A 16,290-nucleotide genomic window follows, 5' to 3' on the forward strand; every position below is an offset into this window, starting at 1 on the left:
TTCCTTCCCCACTCTGAACTCTAGGGTACAGATGTGGGGACCTGCATGCTTACTTTTACCAGCTTAGGTTAAAATTTCTCAAAGGCACAAACTATTTTACCCTTTGTCCTTGGACTTCCACTGCCACCACCAAACTTTATCTGGGTTCCTGAAAAAACGGAGTTTGGAAACGTCTTTCCCCCCCAAAATCCTCCCAACTCTTGCACTCCACTTCCTGAAGAAGGTTTGGTAAAAATCCTCACCAATTTGCATAGGTGACCACAGACCCAAACCCTTGATCTTAGAACAATGAAAAAGCATTCAGTTTTCTTACAAGAAGACTTTTAATAGAAGTAAAAAAGAATCACCTCTGTAAAATCAGGATGGTAAATACCTTATAGGGTAATTAGATTCAAAACATAGAGAATCCCTCTAGGCAAAACCTTAAGTTACAAAAAAGACACACAGACAGGAACATTCATTCTATTCAGCACAGCTATTTTCTCAGCCATTCAAAGAAATCATAATTTAACGCATATCTAGCTAGATTACTTACTAAATTCTAAGACTCCATTCCTGTTCTGTCCCCGGCAAAAGCATCACACAGACAGACACAGACCCTTTGTTTTTCTCCCTCCTCCCAGCTTTTGAAAGTATCTTGTCTCCTCATTGGTCATTTTGAACAGGTGCCAGCGAGGTTACCTTTAGCTTCTTAACCCTTTACAGGTGAAAGGATTTTTCCTCTGGCCAGGAGGGATTTTAAAGGGGATTACCCTTTCCTTTATATTTATGACAGATGTATTAGCAGGAGTGTTGAGAAGCAATTCATCGAACTCTACTCCACAATAATTAGGCCTAAAGCGGAGTATTGTGTCTAGTTCAGGGCGCCACAATTGAGGAAAGATGTGGACAAATTAGAGAAAGTCCAGAGCAGAGTAACAAAAATGATTATAGCTCTAGAAAACATGACCTATGAGGAATATTGAAAAAATTGGGCTTGTTTAGTCTGTAGAAAAGAAGGCTGAGGGAGGACATAACAGTTTTCAAGTACATAAAAGGTTGTTACAAGCAGGAGAGAGAAAAATTGTTTTCTTTAACCTCTGAGATCAGACAAGAAGCAATGGGCTTAAATTGCAGCAAGGGTGGTTTAGGTTGGACATTAGGAAAAACTTCCTAACGAACTGTCAGGGTAGTTAAGCATGGGAAAAAATTGCCTACAGAGGTTTTAGAATCTCCGTCATTGGAAATTTTTAAGAGCAAGTTAGACAAATACCTGTCAGGGATGGTCTAGACAATACTTAGTCCTGCCCTGAGTGCAGGGGACTGGACTAGAAGACCTCTTGAGGTCCCTTCAAGTCCTATGATTCTATGAAAATAATGAACCCTTAACTATATATTTTTAAAACACTTGCTTAAAATATTTTTCAGAGGTTAGTATCTGAGGTTATTTACAAAAGAGCCCATCCGCCCTAACAAAATTATAATGCTGATACTTCAAACATAAAGACAGTTTGTTTCATTTTACAAAGCACATACAGTGGAATGAATGCACATTTGTGTTTTATACCATGCACATTTTATTAAATCTGAATCTGTAAATATTTGAAAATAGGTTTGCTCAATTTATTCTTTATATTATGGCTCAAAGGTTTCCTATATTTGCAAGTCTTTTTGTCTCTAATTAAATTGTTTGTCACACAAATATTCCTAGATTACTGTGGAGACAGAGGACTTTAAGGGAATGAATCAACAAGCATTAGTATAAAGACATATGCTGATGTGAGAAAAATGGAGTACTTTAGGTTTGAAGTGAGAGGACATAGTAAGTCATCAAATCCATAGATTTGTTTAAAAAAACAAACAAACAAACAAACAAAAAAAAACACAACACACACCAGAGGGCATTCAGTTTCAACCCCAGTTGAAAGCAAAAGTTTTATCTAATTATGAAGAAGCTTCTGCATGTTGTACTGAACATATAGCTTTAGGTTCAGCTTTCAGCAAACTCTTAATAAATCAGCCATTCAAGACTAACCACTCTCACTGACACACACACACAAAAGCATTCACTGGCTGAGAGCCTCAAACACCTGAATTGGCAAAAGACCGAAGGGTAAAGTGCCTCCCTGTGGGATACTGAACACCCTCCTCTGGAAGAGTGGAGGGCACCCAACAGCTTGCAGTCCCAGGCCCTATTAAACCACTAAATGTTTCTCTGTTTAAAGACATGGCTACTGAAAGGAGATTCATAGTATCCAACTTCAAGAATCACTGCAACACATTATCCAGGTACTATGGTGCTCCACCACAATCACTATCGTATCCGAGTGCCTCGCAACCTTTAACATATTTATCCACACACCACCCATCAGGTAAAGCAACTACAAATTATCCCAATTTTACCATCTCTCATTGTACAGATTGTACCACTATACAACCCAGTTCATTTAGTGACACTACAATATAGTGCTTGTGACATGGAGATAAGCACCTCCACAATGATGAATTGTAATGTAGCAAGCACTGGGATTTTATCATATTTGAACAAATGAGTCAGGAGGAGCAGCAAGCAGCCAAGGATGAAAGGAGAAAGTTTTAGTTTACACACAAACACTGTCATGATCACCAAAAATAAAAAAAAAGGGGGAGGGATTTCAGGCATACTAGTTCAGCTGTTTCAAACAAAGTTAGGGGGGAAAACACTGTTTTGCCTAAGTTACAAAATTCTGGTGAAACTTTTCTTTGAGACATTCTAATGCCCCCTTACTTAGAGCAGGGCCCTGACATTTGACAGGGTGTGGCCTTTGTGCTTTTTGCTGTCCTTCTGAAAGTTCTCCCAAGTTGTAAGCCTGCGGGGGAAAAACATGCAGTGGAAAAAGTAGTATGTGATGAGGCAATTAAACACTGTAAAGACGAACATGTGAAAAATAGCACTACTTACACCTACTGTAACCATGTGCTATAATAATGGAAGTTTAGTTGACTTGTTTACTTTACTGAGTCAAAATTAGTAATGTGGAAAATTGTTAAGAATCTTAAGCGTTTATTAAAACAAACCCACCATCAGTGCATTACTAGGAAGTTGTAAAATACAAGATGATGCTGTTTGCCCCTCCTACCAGCTCTGCAGAAAGAGAGCTAATAAACACTACTTCTAGAGCTGTGATTTCATAGTGGTATACTACCTGCATATCTGTTAAAGTCAGCCAGGCTGAGGGGAAGTGGATCAATATTTACCATGCTGGGACATCATTTGGACTCTCATATTTAAATGCTGAATACTCTAATTTGCAACACATAGGAAGCCTTGCTTAGAAAGTGTTCCTTACCATAAGGATATTTTGTGTCTAGCTTACTCTGTGCTGTTCTTGTCCAGGGCAACAAATCATCACTGCAACCATTAGGCATCCCATTATATCCAATTCCAACAATCTTGTTTTCTGAATTCACAATGCAAGCACCAACCTATATAAAACAGAGATTTACTATCATTTATGGGTGTCACACAATTAAAAAAAAAAAAAAAAATAGCAGCAATTATTCATGAGATTTAAAAAATAGTCATGATTAATCACGGTTTTAATTGCACTGTCGAACAATAGAATACCAATTGTAAAATATTTTTGGATGTTTTTCTATAATTTTCAAATATATTTATTTCAATTCCAGCACAGAATACAATATTTTTTATTACAAATATTTACACTGTAAAAAAGATAAATACTATTTTTCAATTCACTTCATACAAGCACTGTAGTGCAATCTTTTTATTGTGAAAGTGCAACTGACAAATGTAGATTTTTTTTTTAAACCTAACTGCACTCAAAAATAAAACCATGTAAAACTTTAGCATCTACAAGCCCATTCAGTCCTATTTCTCATTCAGCCAATCGCTAAGACTAACAAGTTTGTTTATATTTGTGGGAGATAATGTTGCCCGCTTCTTATTTACACTGTCACCTGAAAGTGAGAACAGGCATTAGCATGGCACTGTTGTAGCCAGCATTGCAAGGTATTTACATGCCAGATGTGCTAAACATTTATATGCCCTTTCATTCTTCAGCATAGGCGCTGAAGTTTTACATTGCACTCAAAAACAAAACAATGTAAAACTTCAGCGCCTATGCTGAAGAATGAAAGGGCATATAAATGTTTAGCACATCTGGCATGTAAATACCTTGCAATGCTGGCTACAACAGTGCCATGCTAATGCCTGTTCTCACTTTCAGGTGACAGTGTAAATAAGAAGCGGGCAACATTATCTCCCACAAATATAAACAAACTTGTTAGTCTTAGCGATTGGCTGAATGAGAAATAGGACTGAATGGGCTTGTAGATGCTAAAGTTTTACATGGTTTTGTTTTTTGAGTGCAGTTAGGTTAAAAAAAAATTTAAATCTACATTTGTAAGTTGCATTTTCATGATAGAGCTTGCACTACAGTACTTGTATGAGGAACTGAAAAACAGTATTTCTTTTGTTTTTTTTACAGTGCAAATATTTGTAATAAAACATAAAGTGAGCACCGGACACTTTGTATGTATTCTGTGTTGTAATCGAAATCAATATTTTAAATTGTAGAAAAACATCCGAAATATTTATAATTTAAATTGGTATTCTATGATTGTTTAACAGTGTGATTAAAACCACAATTAATTGTGACTATTTTTTTAATCTAGTTAATCTGTTTTGAGTTAAATCGCTTGCCTTAACTGCAATTAATTGACAGCTCTACTATTATTTAATATATGCACCAGGAGTATGCAAGCCAGTTTACAGACAAGAGAAACTTCATAAAACTTACAATTGAAGGGCCTGGTCCTACAAACCCTTAATCATGTAAGATTGCAGGCAGAGAGCCTAAGGGACCGATCCTAATCTGTTATAAATCGGTTTAGTTCTAGTGATTTAGGTCTGTTCTACACACAAATTTGCACCAAAATACTAGACACCTGTTTTAATTCTCATCTTTTATTATATCACTCCAACTGTGCGTGCTGGACTTATTTTGGCATAAAAAAATGTCCTATTTCGATTAAGCCCAAGTCTCTAAACGTACAAATTAAAAACAATTTTGTTATTTTTATGCAAGTTAAACACAGATGAGCTCTTAGATAAGACCAGTTGAGGATTTGGGGCTAAAAAGAACATTAAGCAGAGTAAGGAGGTCCGGGATACAAACAAAAAAAAGTAACTGAGTAGTGATGGTTATTGGGCATCTTCTCATCTCTGTATTTTTGTTGGGATTTCACTCTCTCATCTTCCCCCTTTTCTCTCAGCTGTTCTGTTAACAGCAGGTTCCAGGGAGGACTATAGAAGAAGGCAAAGGGTGGGAATACTAGTCAGGAGTCCTGTGCAGAGCAAAAAAACCACCAAACCCATGCAACCCAAGAGTAAAAGAGGAGGAGAAGAAACTTCAGTTAGATACGGAAACAAATTTGAGCTAGCCATCTGTCATAAATATAAAGGGAAGGGTAACCACCTTTCTGTATACAGTGCTATAAAATCCCTCCTGGCCAGAGGCAAAACCCTTTCACCTGTAAAGGGTTAAGAAGCTAAGGTAACCTCGCTGGCACCTGACCCAAAATGACCGATGAGAGGACAAGATACTTTCAAATCTGGAGGGGGCGGGGGAAACAAAGGGTTCTGTCTGTGTGTGTGATGCTTTTGCCGGGAACAGATCAGGAATGCAGCCTTACAATTCCTGTTAAGTTAGTAAGTAATCTAGCTAGAAATATATTAGATTTCCTTTTGTTTAATGGCTGGTAAAATAAGCTGTGCTGGATGGAATGTATATTCCTGGTTGTGTGTCTTTTTGTAACTTAAAGTTTTTGCCTAGAGGGATTCTCTATGTTTTGAATCTGATTACCCTGTAAGGTATTTACCATCCTGATTTTACAGAGGTGATTCTTTTATCTTTTCTTTAATTAAAATTCTTCTTTTCAGAACCTGATTGATTTTTCATTGTTCTTAAAATCCAAAGGTTTGGGTCTGTGTTCACCTATGCAAATTGGTGAGGATTCTTATCAAGCCTTCCCCAGGAAAGGGGGTGTAGGGCTTAGGGGGATATTTTGGGGGAAGACGTCCCCAAGTGGTCTCTTTCCCTGTTCTTTGTTTAAAACGCTTGGTGGTGGCAGCATACAGTTCAAGGATAAGGCAAAGTTTGTACCTTGGGAAGTATTAACCTAAGCTGGTAAGATTAAGCTTAGGGGGATCTTTCATGCAGGTCCCCACATCTGTACCCTAGAGTTCAGAGTGGGGAAGGAACCTTGACACCATCTAACATCAAATTTTGTCAAATTATCTCAAAACTGTCTACACTTATTCCCATTTTCCCCCGTCCCTCTTTCCTTAACATGTACATACCCTACAAGGAAGGCCTTGCAATGGGAGAAAAAAAAATGTGTGTTGCCAATACCACTGCTAGCTCTTACTCTGCCTGCACCTGTGAGAGCCCTGGCAGACAGGCATCCTGATCCTCAAGGCTTCCACCCAAGCCCTAGTCTTGACTTGCTGGATATGTGGCTTGCATGTGCCTGCTATCGAAACCAAGGCTCAGGAACCACACAGTGTGAGAGGTCGCTGTTGATGGAATCTCCCAGGAAGAAGGTAAGAGAGCTGCACGAGGGGCTGGCTCTTCTGCCTAGCATCTGGGAGTACGAGGACTTCATTGACAGGATAAAAGTGGAAACATATGGGATGAAGGATGCTAGTCGACTATAGTGGCACCAGAATAGGAAGGAGAACAGGCTATTCTACAGGAAAGAGATTGGCTGCTGGCCACCTCAGACAGTAGACAGTGCTCCATCCCCACCCAGGTCCCCGATCCATTCTGGTCAAGAACTTGTATGCAATACCTGAAACAGGCGGTGAGGACCAGACCCAAATGGCTGAGGAGGAAATGTCATCTGTCCCCCAGGCAGGGAGGCTCACAGACACCAGACCCAAGAGGAGGCAGCTTAGAATGTTGGTTGTCAGGGACTCCCTTCTGAGGGGAATGGGAGAAAACCATCTGCAAACCTGACATGATGTCCTAGAACCTGTGCTGTCTGCCTGGAGACTGCATCTGAGAAATACAGAAAGGTTTCCGAGGTTCTTCTGACCATTACCACATGCTGATGATTCACGTGGGCACTAATGATACTACCAGTTCTGACCTGAGCAGATCAGCAGTGACGACTACTGTGGGCTCTGGGAGTGAGGGTGAAGGAGTTGGGGGCACGTGTTCTCATCCATGCTCTCAGTTGAGAGAAAGGATCCAGGCAGCGACACGTACATTCTGGAGGTTAATGCATGGCTGTGTAGATGGTATCAATAGGAGGGCTTCAGCTTCTTCAACCATGATGATAAAGTTCATAGTAACGTAAGTAACGACAGAGCTATATCTGAGGTCAAACTCATGAACAAAATTCCTGTAGCAAAAGCGCCCACTGTGCTGTAACTTGGGTAGCCCTATACTGAAATAGCTTCTAATGAAAATCCACTGTATATAAACTGGGTGTGTGACATATAGTGCAATACAACCTATACTACATTACTCCTGCATGCTGCTTTCTTACCTGAGAATTTGGATCCTTGCTTCTTTGTGCTGATAAGAAAGCTACTGCCATAAAATATTCAGGCCATTCCAAATAGTCCTCCCGTTTTTTACAGAGCATTTCACTGCCAAACCTACAAAAATCAAATAAAACAGGCAGTCAATAAAGAGGCTATAGCTGCATTTCCTGATTTTTTTTTTTTTTTTTTTTTTAAGAGATAAGTAAAGTCCTTTTATTGCTTGCTTTCAAAACACACTGGGGGACCAGATTCTGTTCCTGGTTACATGGATATAAAATTCAGTGGAGTTACTCTGGATTTACACCACTGTAGCCAACAGCAGAATCTGTCCCTGAATGTTATGGATTCACATCAGAAGTTTAATGGTAAAGCATATCAGTATTTTGCTCTGAACCTATAAGCAACACTTCCCTTCAAACAAAAGGCGATCATAAATTACAGCTTTGGATGAAATAATTCAGTCTCTGAATAGTTCAATGCCAGGTATTATCTATCCCACTGCCTGCATATTTCTCAGAAAAGGTATGTTCCGTACTCCTGTCTTACCAAAACTCTTTCCACTCAGGCAATGTAATCTCTCATGTCCATTGTTCTAATTGCAAACATCTGATTCAGGCTATTTGTTATGGCCAATAATAAAGACTTAAGCAGACCTGTGTTTGGAATCGCTCTTTGTGGTTAAACACCTCTCTTGCTGCCACTACAGCCATAAGTTGCCTTCACTTACAACACCTACAAGCAATATTCCTGGTGTGTACATTTAGGTTACAAATGGTTCAATCATGCACTCACTGCAGAACAAATCTGCCACACACAGAAGCAGCTGCAAACTGCCAGTCCCACCCCCACCCCCCATCTTGTTCCCTAACATATCAGTCAACAGATCTCATCAAGCATAACAGGTAAATAGGGCTTTAAATGATGCATTTAGGATGGTGGGAGCATGTGTCCAGCTTTAAAGTAAGCCTTCCACCCTCTTCCCTGAACTGGAAAAAAAAAGTTTCCACGCATCAAGTTATGTTGAGATTAAAGAATAAAAAACACAGAAAGAGAACTGATCTGCATAACCCAATCCACCCCACCACACCACACAGAGACTATTACCTATCAAAAGGATGACCATAATCAGTCATAAGGATTGTTCTGGTCAGACAATGAAGATAGAGGAAAAAACTACAAATATGAATAAGGTGGCCAGGGACCTAGGGCCCAATTTTCCTCAGACTGTACTTTACAACTCCATTGACCTCAGTTTACTCTGGTTTGAGAGCAGAGCCAGGGTCGTAGTCTATTTCAGGATTCTCCACTAAATCTTTCATAATTTCTTTCGTAAATTCTTCTGCAAAAAAGTGAAAGGAGCAAAATGGATTTGTGCTCCTTTCTCCACACCCTTTTATATATAAAGGCAGCTGAAAGGTAGTAGTTTTTTCCCCTGCTTGCTTTTTAATTTAATATATAAAAATCTTATCTTCCCTATTTTTAGCTGAAGGACTGTTGGGAAGACTGGAGAACTGTACTGAGTACTTCCATATCCCACAATTGAAGGAGTGGGTGCAAGGAATCTCTCACAAAAACATTTTCTCTCAGCTGTAACATATTTGAGTTAAGCAGACATGTCAAAACAGAAAGAGCTTGAAACTACAAACTGACCATAAACTCTTCCTTTCCCAACTGAACTTAAAAAACCCAAAAAACAAAAACAAAAAAACCCCACTTGTTATCTCATAATCCCATCAGTTCTCCAATCATCCACAGAGTATTCTATATAAAACATGGTAGATAACCTGTAAAAACATAAAGGAACAAAGTTCTTTTCTTTTTTAATCTAGAGTTGCTGTTACTAAGGATCCCAGTTAAAAATATCAGAAGGATAGGAAGAGAAGAAAGTTGTGAATCTAGTTAAGAGCTCCAAGACAATGGAGAATGCCCTACAAGAGAGGACATCAGAGGCACTTTTCAGCAGCTGATGGCCTCCCATCAGACAGCAGGACACCTCACAGCAATGCAGAGTCAGGAGCCCTCTGCATACAAAAGTACATTAGGAAGGAGATTTAACAGCAAGGAAGGAAGAATTTACGAAAGAAATTATGAAAGATTTAGTGGAGAATCCCTGGAGAATCCTGAAATAGACTATGACCCTGGCTCTGCTCTCAAACCAGAGTAAACTGAGGTCAATGGAGTTGTAAAGTACAGTCTGAGGAAAACTGGGCCCTAGATCCCTGGCCGCCTTATTCATATTTGTAGTTTTTTCCTCTATCTTCATTGTCTGACCAGAACAATCCTTATGACTGATTATGGTCATCCTTTTGTTTTAGGATACTTGCGCTATATTGATGACATCTTCATCATCTGGACCCATGGAAAAGAAGCCCTTGAGGAATTCCACCATGATTTCAACAATTTACATCCCACCATCAACCTCAGCCTGGTCCAGTCCACACAAGAGATCCACTTCCTGGACACTACAGTGCTAATAAACGATGGTCACATAAACACCACCCTATATCAGAAACCTACTGACCGCTATTCCTACCTACTTGCCTCCAGCTTTCACCCTGACCACACCACACGATCCATCGTCTACAGCCAAGCTCTGCAATACAACCGCATTTGCTCCAATCCCTCAGACAGAGACAAACACCTACAAGATCTCTATCAAGCATTCTTACAACTACAATACCCACCTGCGGAAGTGAAGAAACAGATTGATAGAGCCAGAAGAGTTCCCAGAAGTCACCTACTACAGGACAGGCCCAACAAAGAAAATAACAGAACGCCACTAGCCGTCACCTTCAGCCCCCAACTAAAACCCCTCCAACGCATTATGAAGGATCTACAACTATCCTGAAGGATGACCCAACACTCTCACAAATCTTGGGAGACAGGCCAGTCCTTGCCTACGGACAGCCCCCCAACCTGAAGCAAATACTCACCAGCAACCACATACCACACAACAAAACCACTAACCCAGGAACCTATCCTTGCCACAAAGCCCGTTGCCAACTGTGCCCACACATCTATTCAGGGGACACCATCACAGGGCCTAATAACACCAGCCACACTATCAGAGGCTTGTTCACCTGCACATCCACCAATGTGATATATGCCATCATGTGCCAGCAATGCCCCTCTGCCATGTACATTGGTCAAACTGGACAGTCTCTACGTAAAAGAGTAAATGGACACAAATCAGATGTCAAGAATTATAACATTCATAAACCAGTCGGAGAACACTTCAATCTCTCTGGTCACGCGATTACAGACATGAAAGTTGCTATATTACAACAAAAAAAACTTCAAATCCAGACTCCGGCGAGAAACTGTTGAATTGGAATTCATTTACAAATTGGATACAATTAACTTAGGCTTGAATAGAGACTGGGAGTGGCTAAGTTATTATGCAAGGTAACCTATTTCCCCTTGTTTTTTCCTCCCCCCTTCCCCCAAACGTTCTTGTTAAACCCTGGATTTGTGCTGGAAATGGCCCACCTTTATTATCATACACATTGTAAGGAGAGTGGTCACTTTAGATAAGCAATTACCAGCAGGAGAGTGGCTTTGTGTGGGGGGGCTGGGGGGGGGTGAGAAAACCATATATATCCATTTTGTCTGAGGCTAAACATGTTAGCAGCATTGATGACCTCAGAGGTGAGGCAGGCACCCCGCGAGACAACAAATAGGAGATAACAATGGGAAGCCTGACAATAACCATCAAATGACAACAGCAGAAAACTCCAAGATTAACACCACTTAAGGACTAATGATTACAGGATGACATTTCAAAATGCATGGACTCAAATGGGAATTTACAACTATAAAAATGGGGTGTTTTGCCATGGAACTCTGGGTTCAGTCCTGCAAAACCTCGGAGGATCCGATCGTGACCGACAGAACCCAGCTCCTCACTTGTGTTCAATTTAACTGGCCATCAGATTGACTCGAGCTACAACAGAATGGTAACTATAAAAACCAACTGGCAAGACTCTCTGCATGATGTGTATCTGTGTGTGACTGAAAAAACATATGCTAACTGTTGTAATTTCAATAAATATGGCGGATTTGCCTTCACTCTTATATAAGATCCCGTGTGCTTTGTATAGCATAACACTTGGGTGGCGCTCCACCTCCCCGAGAGGCACAAGGAACATGTGGACTTGACCTCTGGCTATTAACTTTCCTCCCCATACCCCTAATTGTTTTATTTATAGCCTCTAGTCAAGAAAATTAGTTGATTCCTTTATTTCAATTAGATTTTCTTCCCTCCCCCATATGGTTATTGAGGGGTGATACTTAAATATATATAAATATCTATTTTCCAGCAAAGAATAAAGAGCATTCCTTAAAATTGAATGTTACCCCCCACATAGAAGATTGGCTATAATCAAAATCTTTACAGAAGATAATACTGTTTATGTTTACAATTTCCAGGCCTTTTGGCAATAATCAGTCCCTCTTGAATACTCTGTAAGAGTGAATAATGTTTCCACAAGTCACACACTATTTTGCATTCACAGATGTCTGAAGAAGTAAGGTTTTTACCCACAAAAGGAAGAAGTGAGGTTTTTACCCACAAAAGCTTATGCTCAAGTAAATCTGTTAGTCTTTAAGGTGCCACCGGACTCCTTGTTGTTTTTGTGGATACAGACTAACACGGCTACCCTCTGATAATTACAGGACAAGGGCTTAAGTCCACAAGAGAGCCAATATACAATCACCGTGGCAAATTTGTGACAGTTTTCAAAATGATTACTTGTGATAAGTAACCCCAGAATCCTCCAATCTTTGCCTGAAACTTGGAATTGTTGTCATAATAAAGCAATACAGCTGGCACAGATGGACAAGACTGTATATACATTCTGCCACAACCTACCCCAGTTAGAGTGTGCAACCATTTAAAAAAACTCCAAACAATTATTATATCAAGATATGTTAAAACCCATTTTTCAATGGGGTTTGAAGTTTTTAGAGTGTCTAGAGGATAACCAGTGATGGTAAAGTTACTTTTACATTACACATTTAATCTCAACAACCTTGCAAAATATGTAGTATTTTCATACAAACAGCTACACTGATTTACTGCCATATCTTGGGTTGGGGAGCAGCAATTAATTAGCACGCTGCAGGAAGGGTCTGTGCATGGAAATTTTGGCCAAGGGCACAGGAGCAAATACAAACTATCAGGAAACATGAGAACAGCCATAATGGGTCATACCAAAGGTCCATCCAGTCCAGTATCCTGTCTGCCATCCAGTACCCATCCTGCTATTATGGCGATAGCTATTTATGGACTTAACCTCCATGAATTTATCTAGTTCTCTTTTAAACCCTGTTAAAGTCCTAGCCTTCACAACGTCCTTAGGCAAGGAATTCCACAAGTTGACTGTGAGCTGTGTGAAGAACTTCCTTTTATTTGTTTTAAACCTGCTGTCCATTACGATGCCCACCATTCATTTGGTGGCCCCTAGTTCTTATATTATGGGAACAAGTAAATAACTTTTCCTTATTCACTTTCTTCATACCACTCAGGATTTTATAAACCTCTATCATATCCCCCCTTAGTCTCCTCTTTTTCAAGATGAATAGTCTCTTTAATCTCTCCTCACATGGGACCTATCCAAACCCCTGCCAAGAGGAGTGTAGCATCCATGAACAGTAAAGGCCTTTTTTAAGATATTTTCAGAAAGATATAGCTGAAGGATGTAAACATCAAAGAGACAGATTATTTAGTGGAACAAAGTAGCATATAACCAGAAATAACTAGATATAAGTGACAGGGGAAATTTGGACTAAATAACAGAAAGAGCTTCCAGACAGTAAAATCTAACAGGTTGTGGAACAGACTCAAGGGAAGAAGCAGAAGCCCTCTTATGAGGAAAGACTTTAAATCAGATTTGGCAAAGCAAGTCTAATAAATGTGAACTTGGGAACACTCTCGCACTGGCAATAAACTACATTTGGACTCAATTTATTTAATTCGGAAGGGATCCACTGACACTGAGGATCTGAACTTGAGGCCTAAGATGCTAAACCCCCCCTGCTGGTGCGTAGCACTCACCTAGACCCTAGCGCGATGGACACATTATTAAACCGGCCTCACCCCTAATGCACAGGGCGGCTGCTATTTGAAGGGGCCTGCGGCACAGCTTTCACATCATCGGCCCGTGGTACCGTGCGCTGCCCTATCCACGATGCCAGTCCCAATCCCCCACTCACTGTCCTCCTTTCCATACCATCCATCCACCCACCCACCCCCGGCCCAGGGGGCATCCAGCAGCTGCCTGAGCCGCCCCCGCCCCCCCTTCTGTGGATTCCCTCCCTGCACCGTGGAAGAGCAGCAATGAACCCCGCGCCGCGCTGCTGTCACCCCGCCGGGGCCGGGGCTGCTCCACAGCGTGCGCCTCAGCCGGCGCGGCAAAGCACGGGCAGGGCAGGAGCGCAGCCGGGGCGGGGAGGGTGGAGGCGGCCACGGGAACCAGGGTGACACGCGGCCGGGGCCGAATCCCCCCCGCCTGCGGGATGGAGCCCGGGGGCGCCCGCGGGCTGTACCCGTTGAGCTGGCCGCAGGAGCTGGGCTGATCCCCGTTCATCTCGCTCACGCCAACTCCACCGCTGCCCGCGCTGCGCCCCTGCTCTTTGGCGCCAAAGCAGGAGAGGGCGGAGCCGCTGTGCCCCGCCCCCGCCGCGTGAGCGCGCCCCGCCGATCGCGTTGGGGCGCGCGCGGGGATCCGGCAGGGGGCCGGTGGCCGGGCGGGGAGCGCACGGCAGAGGCTGGGGCTGCAGCTCCCAGCATGCCACGCCCCAGCTCGGCGGGGCGGCCCGCGCAGCATGGCACGCTGGGAGCCGTAGTCCCACGGAGGTGAGGCGGCGCAGACCCGGCTCCGGTTCATGGCTGTTCAGCGCGGGAGGCTGCGAAGGAGGAACTGGTCCCCGGGCCTCCGCTGCTGGCAGGATGTCCGCGTGGTCCCCTGCCCCGGACTAAGTGCCGGCAGCCCCCTGGGGGTACCCGCATGTGAAGTCACCGAAAAGGCAGCCCCGCACCCCCCCCCTTAATAGTAGCGTATGATTAAAATATCTTGTCTGCCCTCCAGTGCCCATAGCTCTGCTCACCACAAAAGCCATGGGAGCGGAGGGCAGACTTTGGACACCCATGCGCAGCTTGCAGATGTCCCTCGTTCCCAGGGACATCTCGGATTCTCACCCTCGGTGGCTGGAAATTATTTACATCAGGAGTAAGTGACCATGGATGGAGCCCTGAGGGGATACAAAATTTGGATCCGCATCCTGTGATCTGCAGAAATGGTCCAGGGATATAAAGCAGATATCCGCGAGTTTGCAGGGCTCTAACCATGGCACTGGGGTTATAGTTTAAATGAAGGGTTTCAGAGTAGCAGCCCTGTTAGTCTGTATCCACAAAAAGAAAAGGAGGACTTGTGGCACCTTAGAGACTAACAAATTTAAGGAGATTAAACCAACAGCATTTTAAGTTTCTTGCATGAATAATTTTTGTGTTCCTCATTGAGGGTCTGTCACATATTGCGTCTTACTCTTGGGTCTTTGCATAGACACACACACACTATGTGCATTCCACGCAGATGTTTTACAAGTAAATCTTATTTAGTCAAACCCCAATTATCAAAATATTAGGTTATATAAAATTCATTTTTTGTCCCCAGAATATGAAATTAATATAGAAAGTGAATTGCATTTATCCACCACCTAGTCAAAAGTTTTGGCTGTCTCAAAAGATATTCGGACAACTGGAGTATACCTACATATACAGTGTCTAACACAGTGCAAGTTTAAAGATTCAAGATCCAGTGCATAATATAATACTAGTTAAGTGCTCCCTTCTGTGGCTGGCCAGCTCTCCCAGCTCTCCGTGGTCTAATTTCCTGTCTATCCTGTTAGGGTAGCTAGCTGCACTTGTTCTGCAGTCGTGGCACTCAAATGAGTGCAAGAACGAATTGCACTTATGGCTGTCTGCTGCACAGGACTGCGAGGAGGCAGTAGAGAGTATACAAAAGAACTGGCAAAAATCCAATCCTAAGTGTTTGATACTGCTCCCATTGAAGTCAACGGGAGCAGAAGTGGACACTTATAGTAGGCTCAAAACAGAGGTCCTTATCTCTTAAATGTAAAGAGCTTCTTTAGAGTTCTGAATCAGCAACTTATCATTTTTGAGCATGGGAAACTACACGATGGAAGATGTTTCATTTCAGATATATATTCCTGTTCATTTGTAAACCTGAAGAGTCCATCAATGCAGTAGCCAGGCATACAAGAGATCAGTTCTGCAGCCTGTACTCAGGCAGAATTTCCATTTACTTTAATGTCTGAGCAAGGACTACATAATCATGTTTCTAACTCTGTTAATTTCATATGTACAGAAAATGTTTTTGCAAAATTATAGTTAACTGAAACAAAAAAAATGTAAAAGGAAAAGAAAATTAATGAAATAATTATCTGCAGGGAAAACAGGAGCCTGAAGGTGAAATGAAAGACATGATTATGGTTGGTCATGGAAAGTTAAAGAACACTTACCGAATAAATCTTATTTTCCAGAGAATAATTTAGCAGTTAAACAAGTTTCTGGTATCTGTATGCATATATGTGCCTTCCCTAAGTGTAAAACAGAGAATTAATGCTACAATTATCCATTCTAAATTAGATTTTTTTCCGACTTATTTTTCTTATTTGCAAAGTTTATGGTTCTGAAGATAAACCATAATAAATATTTAACATTTAAAAAGCAGTTT

The 16,290-nt window shown here is 41.7% G+C and overlaps 1 protein-coding gene across 1 annotated transcript in view; it reads right to left on the minus strand.

Moving 5' to 3' along the window:
* DCTD (dCMP deaminase) overlaps positions 1-14,313 on the minus strand; it is a 35,014-nt gene extending 20,701 nt beyond the window's left edge. Inside the window, exons 1-3 of the mRNA XM_077815505.1 lie at positions 14,081-14,313; positions 7,537-7,648; positions 3,309-3,444 (exon numbers count right to left, since the gene is read on the minus strand). Coding sequence (XP_077671631.1) covers positions 3,309-3,444; positions 7,537-7,648; positions 14,081-14,121 — 289 coding nt within the window. The 5' untranslated portion in view covers positions 14,122-14,313. The remainder of the gene's footprint in view (positions 1-3,308; positions 3,445-7,536; positions 7,649-14,080) is intronic.
* Between the last annotated feature and the right edge of the window lie 1,977 nt (positions 14,314-16,290).

Source organism: Eretmochelys imbricata, chromosome 4 (genome assembly GCF_965152235.1).
Source record: "Eretmochelys imbricata isolate rEreImb1 chromosome 4, rEreImb1.hap1, whole genome shotgun sequence".
Lineage (NCBI taxonomy): Eukaryota > Metazoa > Chordata > Testudines > Cheloniidae > Eretmochelys > Eretmochelys imbricata.